This window comes from Ornithodoros turicata, chromosome 6 (assembly GCF_037126465.1).
Source record: "Ornithodoros turicata isolate Travis chromosome 6, ASM3712646v1, whole genome shotgun sequence".
NCBI classification, from domain to species: domain Eukaryota; kingdom Metazoa; phylum Arthropoda; class Arachnida; order Ixodida; family Argasidae; genus Ornithodoros; species Ornithodoros turicata.
In genome coordinates this window covers 357,744-371,622 of record NC_088206.1, presented here as the reverse complement: position 1 = coordinate 371,622, position 13,879 = coordinate 357,744, and the positions used below count along the sequence as shown (strand labels likewise).

Sequence of the window (13,879 nt, the reverse complement as noted above, 5' to 3'; positions counted from 1 at the left end):
AACGGCAAAACTGGCACAACACTGATTGACGCCGCGTTTCCCCACGAGGGGGCGCTGCCATCGAAAGAAAACACTATAGGGACCGTGCGACACCTACAGGGGGCGCGCTGCTCCGTCGCGACAGCGCCGCCTGTGGCGGTCTTGGACGCATCCGACGTGATACCACGCCACCCGTTCTATGCATTCTCAAGTGGGAACCGTAGCTTGCGTGGCGACCTCCGTATTTAGAAGGGCTAATTTTCGAAGTGCAAATAATGTGGAACCTTTCTGGGGCGCGAACGAAGAGAATGGAGACAAACTGCACAGAAGCAACCACCGTATTTATAATGCATCTAACAGTACGGAAGGAGAACAGCCACTCGCGTCTGCCCGGTCAAAACACCTGTAAGTGATACGTCGAGAGGATGGTTATTTGACTCCTCACAAAATGGCTTGCTAGCGAAGGTTATATACGTGTATTCCTCTGACTCCAGCCATTTGTAATATCATGTTTTTGACTGAGTCTTGTATTCCTTTCGTCGTCTTTGCACACACATAGCTTCGTCACTGAAATTTACATGGTGCGTCCGTTTTATCCACACAAATAAACATGTGGGGTCACAACTTATTGCCTGAACTTGTACTGCAGTTTTTCCAGTATCTTCAGATACAATAACTCTAAAGAGATCCTCAAAGAAGAAAGTATATGAGTTTTTACGTCGGCTACCGCCGTAAGCTTGCGGGACGACAGCTTTGAAATTGTCTCTGAGTAAATACTAAACCTTTTGGACAACATAGAACTTCTGTTCTCACTGTGAGACTCGTCATACCGAGAGCAATATCGGCTCTGGGCACTGGCGATGAAACACCTCAATCATTATCTCGAAATAGGTTGCCGTTTGGTCGGTGCATTTGACGGTGATACAGTATCCAGCGGCGTTTCACCGTCACGAAAGTGGCAACTGTAAATCAGTGATTATTTTGCAGATCCTCATTCAGTTTCATTGAAACTAGAACAAAAGAAATATAATATATTCGCTCATGTTGTGCACACCTCATGCAATGGCCGAACGCGCGTCACAAACGCTATTCGCTGCGAGTCTAGTGACCTCGGTGGTATTGGAAGCGTAGAAATCACGAGAAATGAAGCATCTGGTCCCTAATGAAGAGTTCTTTTAGGTGCTGGCACAGTTAGCGATGCTGTGGCAAAAAAAGATACCCGCACTTCACATGTAAACAAAGCTGGCTACCCGGCGGCTATCAAGCAAGGTACTTTCTCCGGAGGCCGCATCGCGGCGCCACCAGTTTGTCGCACAGTCCCTATAGCGCACGGTGCCCTATCCGTTAGGCCTAGCAAAGGTGCGTTTCTCCTGTTGCTACATAGGGTGATACACCAATGCATGTACACAAGTTCTAGACCAGTATATAGTGTTAGGTTCGGTATGTGACCCTGTTTAAGATGTATGCAAATTTGACACAGATACAGAACTACACCCACTGCGTTTTGGGCTTTTTTTTTTTTTTCACGTATTTTTGTTTGGAGGGGGGGAGCATTAGTAGGGTGCTGGGAAAATTCTTGTTTTGGGGGCTCTGGATGTAGCACATGTTGAGCGACATCAATCAGCGGAAGACACTTGGCGACGCCTTTGGTACGTGCCTGCACACTGCCAGTGCTTTTGCTCTCTTTCTGGGATCTCTAATGGAACTTCAAAAGAACTGTTCCGTTTCTGAGTTTTCTCCACTGATGACACTATAGTTTATTATCCACATCAAAGGGTGATCAACTGCGGTCCACTGGCAGGAATGAGCACTCGGAATCGGTTTCTTCGAAAGAATAAAATAATGGAGACTCCTCCATGAAAGGTATGGGGCTCCTAGCGTCATCAGAAATTGAAGGACCATCCAGGCGGTGGGTATCCCTGGAAAGGACAAGCGAGCATGGCACTGCTAAGTGGCCTCCGACGTTTCCAGAAACTCTGGTAGATTATACGGTGTGCATTTCGTGCAAGACAGTACCAGATGACTAATTACTTAAAATTAATTCGTCAAATTTTTCGTTTTTGGTTTTCGGGCAGATTGCGAATATGTCATTGAAGGAGTGCAAAGTTTGCCATGGAATTCAGCTGAAACCAAGTGAAGGTGAGGAATGTCAGAACTTCATTTTGATAATGATGACTGCCTTTAGGCATCTGGTACTGTCTTGTACAAAATATCTGCCGTATAACCCATGTACTGCTCTCAGCGATTACATCTAGCCGTCTCGAATAAAAGCAAGCACTCTGTGTATTACATCTGCGACTGTACACCTGCCACACGGTAACATTCACATTGTACAGCTCTCAGCAAGACATACCTTTTTGAGTGTTTCATTCCTTGAGGCTTGTCCATGTCTTCTTCTGGTGTAACTAAATTTTGGCGAAGAAACGGTTCTTCAATAGGGTGGCATATTTCTTGACGGTCGAGACCCGTCGGCGTGACTGGTCCTCGCCCACTGACTATGCTTTCAGATTGATTTGTGGCGTTCTGGTCAGTGGTTCTAGTACTTTGGGATTGCAAGATAGCGTTATATATGGACTCAAAGCAATGTCCAGCCACAGGTGGACTGCACGAGATATAATGACGCTTTGCCGCGGTAGACTCTGAGGAACTTTTTAATGCTAGCAGGACAGAAGGGGGTGATGGGGTTTCATTGCTTTCTTGACAAGTGGAGCCCGATACTATACCCACATTGTCTGGTTCCTTTTCAGGAATCTTGCAATTTTCAATAAGGCCAGTCACTTTACGCTGTTCGGGCGGGTTTGCGGGTTCATTGGATTCTTCATGATGAGTATCTCTCTTGGCCAGAAAAAATTCCGTTTCATTATGCTGGAAAGCCTCCGCAACGCTCACATTTCTAGAGGAGCCCTCGTCAACTTCCTCTATGGCGAGGAGGCCTCCCACAACAGTTTGACTAGTAGTATGCTTAGCAACGTAATGCAAGCGAGTGGGACTCCGAGACCTGCGTTCTCGAAGATAGTGCTGATTGCCCATTGCCACAAGCCGAAGGACATCGGAGCGCTGGCGTGTCACTCGTCCACCACTGCTCGTCATGAGACGCGTCTGAGTGTTGGCATCGCTCACTCCGATCGGCTTTGCAATTGCATCGATCCCAAACTCCCGTCGGTTATCCCCTGTTGCCAAACGCTCAAATAAAGGGAGAGAGAGGGACCCGATGTCAAAGGTAGGTGCCACTTCGGTAAGTGAGGATTCGGTAGACATGAACGAAAGCGACGTCGACAGCGAAGGAGTAAATGGTTCATTTGGATCACAGAATGGGTTGTCCAGAATGTTCAACTCCTCCACTGAGCTCGTGAGGAACTTATTTCCTGGTGACTGCATTGTTGCACTTGATGGCGTAACGCTTGTTGTAGCATTCGTCGCTAGTACTGCGCTGAACCAAGTTGCCAAATTATTTTCATGCAATCCTTTCTGTTGTGTGGTCAGGAGGTCCTCAGTGAATGTCTTTCTATGGCTTTCCCTGCTACAGGGTTGCCCTGTTTCTTTATTTTCACAACTGTAATTCGGTAGCGTAGTGCCGATCATTTCGGTAACCTCTTCATCATGAGTATTGGCGATAGTTAGGCTCTTGATTTCTTCTTCAAGAAGTGAAAGTCGTTCCGCCATGTCCTGCATGTGCCTCCCTCGTGACGCTAATGACTTAACGCGCTCAAACTTCCTTTTCAGTTCCTCAACTTGACTCTTAGAAACCAGTTGGTTAGTTTCTGACTGGCTTGTCTTTTCCGCATCTGGTCTGGTGAACTCGAGCGATTTATGGTATTCTCGCGGTGAGACGTCTCCCGATGATGAACCAACAGATCGCTTTGCATCTTGGCTTCCTTCAACAGCGTCCGGCTCCATGTTGGATTGTGTACTACAGAAATACACTTTCTGTCTGCTTCTACTAAAACGTTGTGCGGAATGCACTGCCGCAAGCGAAGGCGACCGACTATCAGTCGGAATCTTATGATGTTCATCGAGGCATGTCATTTCAGAACTCGGCCGCCGCTTGCTCAACTTCTCGATGCATTTTCTCGCTTCACGCATGAAAGAATCTTCGCTGGGTTCCAGTGTAAAAGCTTCATCCCCACTAAAGGAGTTGAGTATTTCGTCCTCTCTGCCTGGTTGAATCGTTCCTCCAGTAGATCCTTCGGACGTCCCTTGGCCACTATGGATTACGCATACTGTCGGAGTTTTACATCTTGAAACAACTTTGAAAAGTGCATTTCTATGATCCACAGTATTCTTGAAAGATGGGGCCTTCTCAGCGTTGGTCAAGTTCTTTCCTGTCGGTGTTTCTCTGCATTCGGAGCGTAAAATGTAACGTGCAGGACGGTTGCTTCCAATGGTACTGGCCAACAGAGGGACACTGGCGGTGCGGCAGGACTGCTGTACCGGTGTTGCTGCAGATGTTCTGTCTATATCAGAGCAGATTTCTGTGTCTTTTTCCTCCCGACACCGTACGATCCTGAAAAATTGAGTTCCTAGGTTGAATGAACTGTGATCGCTATTTAGTAACAATGGGAGCTCAACTCAGTCAGCGGAATCCCACGTGACAGTGGGTCGTCTCGAGCGTGAGCAGCGGGTTTTTTTTTTTTTTTTTGGCGGAGTGAGACGTGAGGGGAAGAGAATGGACTGGAATCACTGTCCCAAGAAGTCCTCCCAAGAATCGCGTGCTTGCTTCGCATTCGAAGGAACGAAGGTCGTGATTACGAATATCGCTCTACTGGATGTTTCGTGGTTGGTACTTACTTGCTCACTTGCTGAGCATATTTTTTCCACAAAAGACAAATTTGTGCCCACTTTGTGCAAAACTTTCGTGCTCAACCTGTGACTACATGTCCCTCCTCCCACAGCCGGTCAAATGTGTTTTCTATACGAGCCCCCATAATTTAAAATGTGTTCCTGCAACAACGAGCGCGGGTTCGACATACAGTCTCATTTCTACACACCTTTTGAACGTCCTCCATTCTTTCAAAGAGCATGTACACTCTAAGGGGGAGTAATTGCAGCTTCTAGTCCCCTAGATTGCAATTACTCGCCATGTTAGTCCCCTGACCACGAAATTTACTCCCCAGAACTGCAAATAGTCACTGAACTTCGCAAATGGTCTCCTGAATGCAACAGTCTACGTAAATACGTGCTGTTCGTGAATTTCATGAAATAAGGCTATATAACTTAGCTACAATGTTCCACCCACACAGAGGAAAAAATAGTTAGAGGTTCTTTCTTGCGAGATTGTGCGTGTCGCAAGATTTTATATCACTCGACATATCGCGGTTGACGGTTTAATTCAAAGTATTTTCATTCATGCACACGAATTATGTACCTGGGACACTTATAGGGCAGAACCGGAAACGCAGTCCCCACTTTGTGACATTCATTTAGTTCCGTGCATTTACTCCATAAAGCGACACATTTTTTTGGCAACGCATTTAATCCCCAAAAGAGCTGAAATTGCTCCTTTTTTTCTTCTTCTTACAGTGTATTAAATGAACGAGGAAACGAGAAGTGTACTTGATGACGAGGGCAATCCCCCTGGCAGCGCAGATCATGTGACCCGTCACGTAGGTCGGCACTGCGTGAGCTAGGGAGACAGTCGGGGAACTGCCAACGTGAGGAGATCAGGCCGTCCGTCTGATGATTAAAGATAAGTGCGGTGCGAGTATACCCGCGGATACCCGCGCAAGTTTCTTGTTCGCGGGTACACATTTCCGTGTCATCGCGGGTTGCGGTTAAGGTGCGGGTGGAGCCGCACTGCCTCCGCGGATTACGCGGGTTTACCCGCAATACCCGCAGGCGCAAAACCACCCCGTCGGATTTTGGTGTATGACCCAATTCATTGCGAATTCATTGCGGGTACGAAGACCTGAGAAGCCATGAGACCTGTGTGCACATTCTCATTGATGTGGGCAAAGTGTCTGCAGGGATTGCGTTCAAAGGCTCTTGCTGGAACTTTTGAGACGCCTCTCGTGTTTTTGTGAAAAAGTCACAGACGGGAGATTTTTCGGCACACGGCGCGATTACTTAGCTGAAAATTAATCAGAGCGGGCAACTGTGGTTTGAGTGGCTCGAGGGCTTCAATGAGCATATGGCTTGACACATACACTGTAAAAAAATCCGTAATATTACTCAAAAGTGACTGCTATCTCAGTTGCCGGCATATGTGCCGTAATCTAGTTATTGCAAAAACAAAAAAAAAATCGTTTGGACACTGCACAGCTCCTATATGCGAAAAGAATGGCACGCACATTAAATGGATAAGAAACTGCAAAAGCCCAGTCCGGAACCGTGCAGAGTGCACTCCAAACGGATTTTCATTTCATTCATTCATTTCATTTATTTCACCTTAAATGCCATTGCGGGCTTTACATACCCTTATGTAAAGCCCGCAAATTAAATTGACAAAGTAATTTGAAAATTTTCGCACAAACATGACGCAAACCTGAAGTTACGAGAAAAGGAAAAATAATAATTGAAAATAAAAGAGAGCCACAAAAAGTTAAACACCGTACATAATAAGTTATTAATGCAAAAAATATGAATACAGAAGTGAATCTTGTAGTAAAAACACATTAGCAAAGAAGATATGTTGACAAATGGGAACGAAATGAAGCGGTTAGTGCAGCATATAGGTTACGGCACATCTGCCAGCAACAGAGTTTCTTATACAGTGTACTGGCGATAGATTTGAAAATTATTAACTTTGATGCCAAGGTAATGGTTTATCTGTTCTTCGCATTGTTTGCAGCCAAAATGGGTCTTCCAAGACATGAGACTTCACTCGCAGAAGAGCGCCGATTTGGACGCCATGACCGTCCGACGGTTCTAACCGGCCTGACATTCGTCAGCATCGCATGCACCGTTCATTTGCTGTTTCCAAGTTCTTGTACCGTGTGAATATTACTTGTACAATATCCCTGCAATTTTCAGATCTGACTGAAGAACGGAATATACAATGCAACAACACCCAAAGTGTGTTACGGTACGTCGACAACACTGGAGCTCCTCTAGACTGGTTTACCGGTGGTGGGGGCCCCGGGGCACTGTGCTATTGGGGCTCCCTCGTGTATTATATGTCTATAAATGACATCGTTTTGTTTCTAAAGGACAGGGGCCGTGTGGCACAATAGTCCGAGATTTTTCAGCAGTCAGGTTTTGTCATATTTTGAACATTTCGTAGACAAGTGAAATCAATATTCTATTCATGTCTATCCAATTTGTTATTCGGGGTCGATATGCGTGGACGGAGGACAGATTTTCAAGTTTCCGTTTCAGGGATGCGTTTCAGGCATGCAAAACAGATTTCCCTTGGACAAGACCTTTACTGGTGGGGGCCCCGGGGCAAGTGCCCCGTCTGCACTCCCCTAAATCCTGCACTGAACGTACATATACGTTACACGTCTGGTTGCGACGTCGGAGTTGATATTGCTTCCATGATAGGCAAGCCTGAGCGATGGGCAGGACACGTAAACAGACACAAACACGAAGGCTCAAAGCTTTTCAATTTGAGCCTTCGTGTTTGTGTCTGTTTACGTGTCCTGCCCATCGCTCAGGCTTGCCTATCATGGAATTTATCCACCAGCTAGCCCGCATTTACGCCATTCTGTCATTGATATTCCTTCGAGTGCCGGGAACATGGAAGAAAGAATCCTGAATTTCCCCCGCCGCAGATAAATGTGGGAGCTCTTACACATGCGCGCTAAACCAATGGAAACTCACGGACGCTGGGCGCCGCCATTTGCTACGTGCAGGTCCCTGGTTCGATTCCGGGTTTCGGCACGAGAAAGACACAAAAACGAGTACGGCCGTCAACACTATAGAAAAGAGTGCGCGACCAACGCCAACTATAGATAGAGAAAGCCTGTTACTCGTCGACGTGACGTAACAAAGAGTCAGCCAATCAGGATCGTGTTTGCAACGGCGGTAGCCAGTCACGAACGAGCTTTCAGCGGTCGTAGCCATTCAGACGAACCACCGACTGAACGTCCCCGTGTACTAAATGGCTGATTTTCTGGCAAGCCTGTTGCACTTTTTGTCTACAGGTTCCAGGCTAGCTGCAATCTCGAGTTGTTGAATTCGCAGTAGCAGACGAATTCTGACCACGTAGCGAAGGAGGGCGTTGGCGCGACCATGAGCCTAAAGTCACTAGATTAGGAGCATCCAGGGACTTTAGGTGAGCCCCGTGTTCATCATCTCCTCCTCTATTCATATTTCCTCTATTAATATTGAACATCGTGCAAACGAGGGGTTCGATGGTCGTGGAGCGAGTCTTGCGCAACACGGCGCAAGTATTTCCAACAGCAATGTTATGCGATGTCGTGCAAGGAGGTTGACTGCCCGTGACAAATGGCGACGGGAGAACTTATTCTTTCCTCCGTTGGGGATTCATTTCAGTCTCCAGTCCAGGATTCCTACTTCCTGCTGTCCATTTGTCCGCCACAGTTGCTTCACGCCGCTAACACGGAATGTTGGAACATGAACATCGTCGCTCCTTTAAAACAAAACTCCCAACTCGACCTTGCTACGGGTGGTAGTGCAGATCTTCTGCTTTTGTGTTTGCGTGTGACACTTGTATGCTATAGCACATGCATGCCCTGGATGAGCAACGAACAGTCATCCGTTTCCGCCCAGGGTGCGAAACCTATTGACATCTACCGTTGCACGAAGGCACGGTATGGTAGTACCTGGATATCGCTACAGCAAGTGCATTTATGTTGTCTCGGACTCTCCACGACCCGCGCTCTGCGGCCGAAGCTATCGAAGCCGCTTCTCTTCTTTCTTTTTCTCTTTTTTTTCTTTTTTTTTTGTGTGATCATCGGGGAAGAAACGTTGAGCGTTGAATGCGCGTAGGGGATAAACAGTGGATGAGCGTGGAAAGCTGGTATAGACGGTATAGATCCACGCTAACAGAGCTGTCAAAACATGAAGAACAAAGACAAGACGCCACATCAACGGTCCACTCGCGACTCAAGTTTAGTATCAAACCAAACGACACTTCCCAAGCAGCACAATGTACTGAAAGTCGAGCGCAATAGGGGTGGACGGTATGTGTCTTATCGATGTTCCTTAGTTTCACGAGTTTGTTCAAGGCCTTCCACCTACCCGTCCACCCCTATTGCACCCGACTTTAAGTACATTTTGCTGCTTGAGTAGTTTCATGAATCTGTTCAAGGCCTTTCATCTACCCGTCCACCCCTATTGCACTCGACTTTCAGTGCATTTTGCTGCTTGGGTGGGCATTCAGATAAGCCAATCACAAAAACAGAGGAAAGAAAGATAATGTGCACCCAAGAAGATAAGGGGCCATATTCTAATCAAATAAAGGAAATATTTACGCAGCTGAAATCTCCAGGAGCCTTGGCATTTTGGGGGCACACCTCTGCATAAAAAACTTCCTTGGTTGATTAGAATATGTCCCCTAGTGTCGGGTGCACTTTTTGGGTTTTCTTTCTTTCTCTTTTTCGTGATTGGCCTATATGAATGCCTACAAGCAGGGCCGACAAGAGAAATGACGGACCCCGGGGAAGAGTCCTGACGAAAGGAAAAGGACACAAGCGAGCTGCTGTAATGTTCAAGTGGGAAGCATCACCTTCAACTTGAGGAACGATGTAAACAGGAGGCTCAAAAACCAGCTAATGAAACTTTGCATAATGTAAAACCCCGAGGCTAGGGAACACGAAAGGACAGACACAAACACAGCTCACACTTGGTGTTTGTGTCTGTCCTTTCGTGTTCCCTAGTCTTGGGGTTTTACATTATGCATCATCTTCACCAGCTCGCTTGCTTCCTAGCCGTTTTTTCAATGAAACTTTATTTACATTGCATTGTATGCATTGATTGTACTCCCACGTTCCCGAGAACCGAATGCCTCTATGTAGTAAAACAAAATACATTCCCGAAGCTTTTGCAACCGCCTCACAAAGCCTTTGTGTAAGCCAATCCTGACCTTTCCCCCACACTCTGTGACCTCCTTATCCCAACCTGATTTTGGTTCGTAAATAAAGTTTCATTAGCTGGTTTGTGAGCTGTCTACTTGGTTCCTCAAGGTCAAGGTAATGCTTCCCACTTCCTGCCCGAGACCCCTCCTCACGCCCCCTGCAGTCGGCGGGTTAGTACGCACTCTGGGCAGACTTCGGGGGTCGTTGTTTGGGAAGCGCCTGTATTCCAGCAAGTTTTCGAGTCGGGTACGTGCGTAGCCACTGCCCGTCGTCAGAACGAAACTCCTAGTTCCCGAAGCCCTCGTTGAGGTCAGGAGGCGGATGTGGAAGACACTTACATACAAGATTACGAACGTATGCGCGGCGTCATGTTAGAGCAGAACACTTTTTACGAGCAGTCCACGACATTTTGTTTGGCTTCAAATATGCCGCCAGGAGGTCCCACACTCCACGTCTGTATGCCGCTCATAGCCACAGTTGCTTCGCGGCGCTAACACACAAAACAATAATATGCATCTAAGGTAAGTGACTTATTGAGAAACACCAAATGAACGGGCAGTACCTATGGTGACAGAAGGAAAGCGTCGGCGAATATCTCACCAATGCATACATCACCTCTGATAAGTGTAGGAGGCGCCCAGGACCAGTAAGGTGAAGACGAGAACTACCGTAGGTACAAGGCTAAACATAATGCCACCTTTGGACGGCCGTTCTGCAAATAGGTTGGTGCTCGTACACGAACAAGTTTCCTACTAGAAAATACTCACGAGCTTTGCATAAGTTCTTCTCTGTGAGGACGTAGGGCGCTGGACATAAGCAAATGGAACTGATGCAAATCAGGTTTGATTTGTTGAAGCTGCATTCCAAGTCATCCGAGCACACCTCGTTCATGGATCTCGCTGTTATCACGTTTCTTAAGTTGATTTGGCCGAATAAAAACCGTCTGTCCAAAAAGTGATCAATATGCACACACTCTAAAGTAGGGGTCTCCAACAGCAACGAAAGAGGGAGAGAGAGAAGAATCTAGTAGACGCAACCGTGGGCCTGCGGAAAGCGTTTTAGTTCTTGGATAACATTCACAGACCCACTTAGAGCCCTGCACGGGCCCGGGCCCGACCCGGGCCGACAAAATACGCTAGCACCGCGAGCCGGGCCGGGCCGGGCCCGGGCGAAGATTTTGAAATGCCGCTGCGCGATATTTCCAAGATTTTTTGCGCATATTCCTTAGCACTTGACGAATGCACGGACATAAATGATGTTGCTCAGTGCGTGGTGTTCATCGGCGGTGTCACGCACGACTTGGACATAAACGAGGAACTGTTTGATCTGCTTCCTCTGAAAGGGACAACGACGGGGAGTGGCCTGTGGAGCGCGGTAAAAGGTAGTATCGAAGCAGCAGGTGGGAGAACCTCGCGTCAGTAGCGACTGATGGAGCTCCTTCAATAATGGTTGGTCGCAATCTAGGTCTGGTAGCCCGCCTTAAAGAAACGCTTGCAGAGGAAGGCGTGCCCACGAACCTTTCAGCAATTCACTGTATCCTACATCAAGAGGCATTGTGCTGCCGCGTAGTTAAGTTTAGGCACGTCATGGACCTTGCCGTCAAGACCGTTAACATTATTCGGTCGAGAGGCTTGAATCATCGTCTGCTTGCCGATTTCCTTCAAAACTTGGTTACCACGTACAGAGACCTGCCTTATCATACAGAGGTCAGATGGCTCAGCAGGGAGAAAGTACTTGAACGTTTCTTCGATCTTCGAGATGAAATCAAGGAATTTCTTCACAACAAGGGGAAAGAATGCCCTGAAATGGCCGACCCCGAATGGTTGCATGACCTGGCGTTTCTCGTCGACATAACTAACCACCTGAACATTCTGAATATGGGCCTGCAGGGGAAAGCTGGCTTGATCACACATATGTACGACAGCGTCGAAGGTTTTGTGAGAAAGTTGGAACTTTGGGAGAAACAGCTCGAAGGGTCTCTTCCACTTTCCTTGTCTAAAGGCCGTTGACTGCAAGAACGAGGAAACGCTTCGCACATACTCGTCGGCAGTGTCGGGGCTGAGGCGTGAGTTCATGTCAAGGTTTCGTGACTTTGAGATTCTCGAGGCGATATTTAAACTGTTGGCCCTTTTCAGTTCTTCCAGAAGACGTTAAGCCCGAGCTCCGAATGGAACTAATAGATATCCATTGCAATTCCACATTGCGACAAAAGTTTGACGAAATCGGCGCTCCCGAGTTGTACAAATATGTAGACAGTAAATCGTTTCCCTGCATGATGTCTGACGTCAGGATCGTGGCCGACGACATCCATATATCGTCTGGGGTCATATTAAAGACAGTTGAGAAAGTTGCCGCTACGCCACTCAGCCACGCGGTCCCCCATGTCAGGGGCAGTTTTTGTGCATGTTCACTATCTGCGGTCCGCGGCTCAGTTTGAGTTTGAGACCCCTGATTTATTGTAAACGGGCTTCCAATCATTGATGCAGTTCCTTAACAGGGTTTATTCCTACCTTTGACGCATTTTGAAGATCCTTCTAATCCGTGGATGAGAACGGGAGTTTGGTGAGCACATTCGCACTCGTTCCTGGCGCAAGCTAAGGTGGCTGGGCAATCTTGGTCTCGAGAGCAGGAGCTCCCAAAGCTCATGTTCGTGCTTCCATTCCCTGCAGGAACAGCAGTTATTCAACGCAGACACCAGGCAGAAACTCACTTCCTTCCTGAGTTGGACCTCCTTCGGTGGTCTTCCTGTCAAAAATCCATTTCATGCAACAACACGAGTCCAGTCTTGTTATAAAATTTCTGTCACTTACCTCAACTCTGGGACCTGTCCAGTACACATGACTACCAGTAAAGCCAGTGCTCTTACGAAATCTTTCATGGTCGAGCATCAAGAGTCACGAGCATCTTTTTCGTCTTCTACGATGAAAGCCACACAGAGCGACCGTTTCAATAAGTCTCGAAAAATTGGATCCAGGCCGTGACACAAATAATGAAATGTATTTTGCATCGTAAGTAAACATGGGCTTGAAAGGAGATGCATTTCTCGTGTTGGCGATATTAATTGAGCCAGTAGTAGTACGAGCTGGATGGGGATGCTGGTGAATGGACACATCGGTGGGGGAATGTGCGTCCTGGGCCGACTTCTATATGTCTGAAAGCGTCTGAGGGTGGCTGCAGCTCCAATTCTTTTGTAGGGGCTTATGGAGATCCGCTTGAGTGAATAACGGCATAGTGCGTTTAGTGCTTCATTTTCTTGCCTCTGCGTCGACCAGAAGAAAGTCACATCCTATTTCTCCGGGAGGGAATTCCAATGTCCAATTGAAAGAGGACAACTTTTTGAATAGTAGGTTTGTTTTATTGGTACCAGAATATTTACTTAGTTATTGTGACGACCGCTAGGCGAACCTGCGGTCCCCACTGAGGAGGTGCTGGGCCACGCTCAGGCGGGCAACGTACCGTGCGTCCTGGACCGGCTTCACAGGGGCCGACATTTGTCTTAAATCGGAAAACCCACAGCCGGCGCATGGTCCCCACTGAGATATAATACAGAATTATCAAGTTGACCAATCACAATCAACACCAAAAGTGCAAAATAATCTGTACAACAAATGCACAATCTCTCACTTATTTGTTTATTTCAGGTGCGTCCAAGTGCGGGCAATTACATGACGGAGGGGCTAAATCATTTATTTATTACATATGAATCACAGTTATCGTATTACACGAGACACGAGAGGGTTTTAGCAAACCGTTGACAACAGAGCCGTCGCGAGGCGAGTTTGGGCGGTCGCGGGGCAGGGCAAATCTGAAGCGCCCTCAGAAGAAAAGACCCATTTACACTGCCGTTTCCGTAAATTCAAATTCATACTGTCCAACCAGGGCTTGCCGTTCGGGGCGGCTGCCCCTCTCGCACCCCCGTCGCT

The 13,879-nt window shown here is 47.4% G+C and overlaps 1 protein-coding gene across 2 annotated transcripts; it reads right to left on the bottom strand.

The window, feature by feature from the left end:
* Window positions 1-1,690: 1,690 nt before the first annotated feature.
* LOC135397525 (uncharacterized) lies at window positions 1,691-12,880 on the bottom strand. Of its 2 annotated transcripts, none has more exons than XM_064629124.1 (7): window positions 12,767-12,880; window positions 12,667-12,701; window positions 12,467-12,619; window positions 10,724-10,899; window positions 10,572-10,668; window positions 2,333-4,483; window positions 1,691-1,898 (listed from the first exon to the last, which is right to left on the bottom strand). In XM_064629124.1, exons 1-7 carry the CDS (start codon window positions 12,842-12,844, stop codon window positions 1,760-1,762), a joined length of 2,829 nt encoding a protein of 942 aa, XP_064485194.1. In that variant the 5' UTR covers window positions 12,845-12,880; the 3' UTR covers window positions 1,691-1,759. The 2 variants fall into 2 exon arrangements, with proteins under 2 accessions (XP_064485194.1, XP_064485195.1); XM_064629125.1 differs by having other exon boundaries at window positions 10,724-10,855; window positions 12,767-12,877.
* Between the last annotated feature and the right edge of the window lie 999 nt (window positions 12,881-13,879).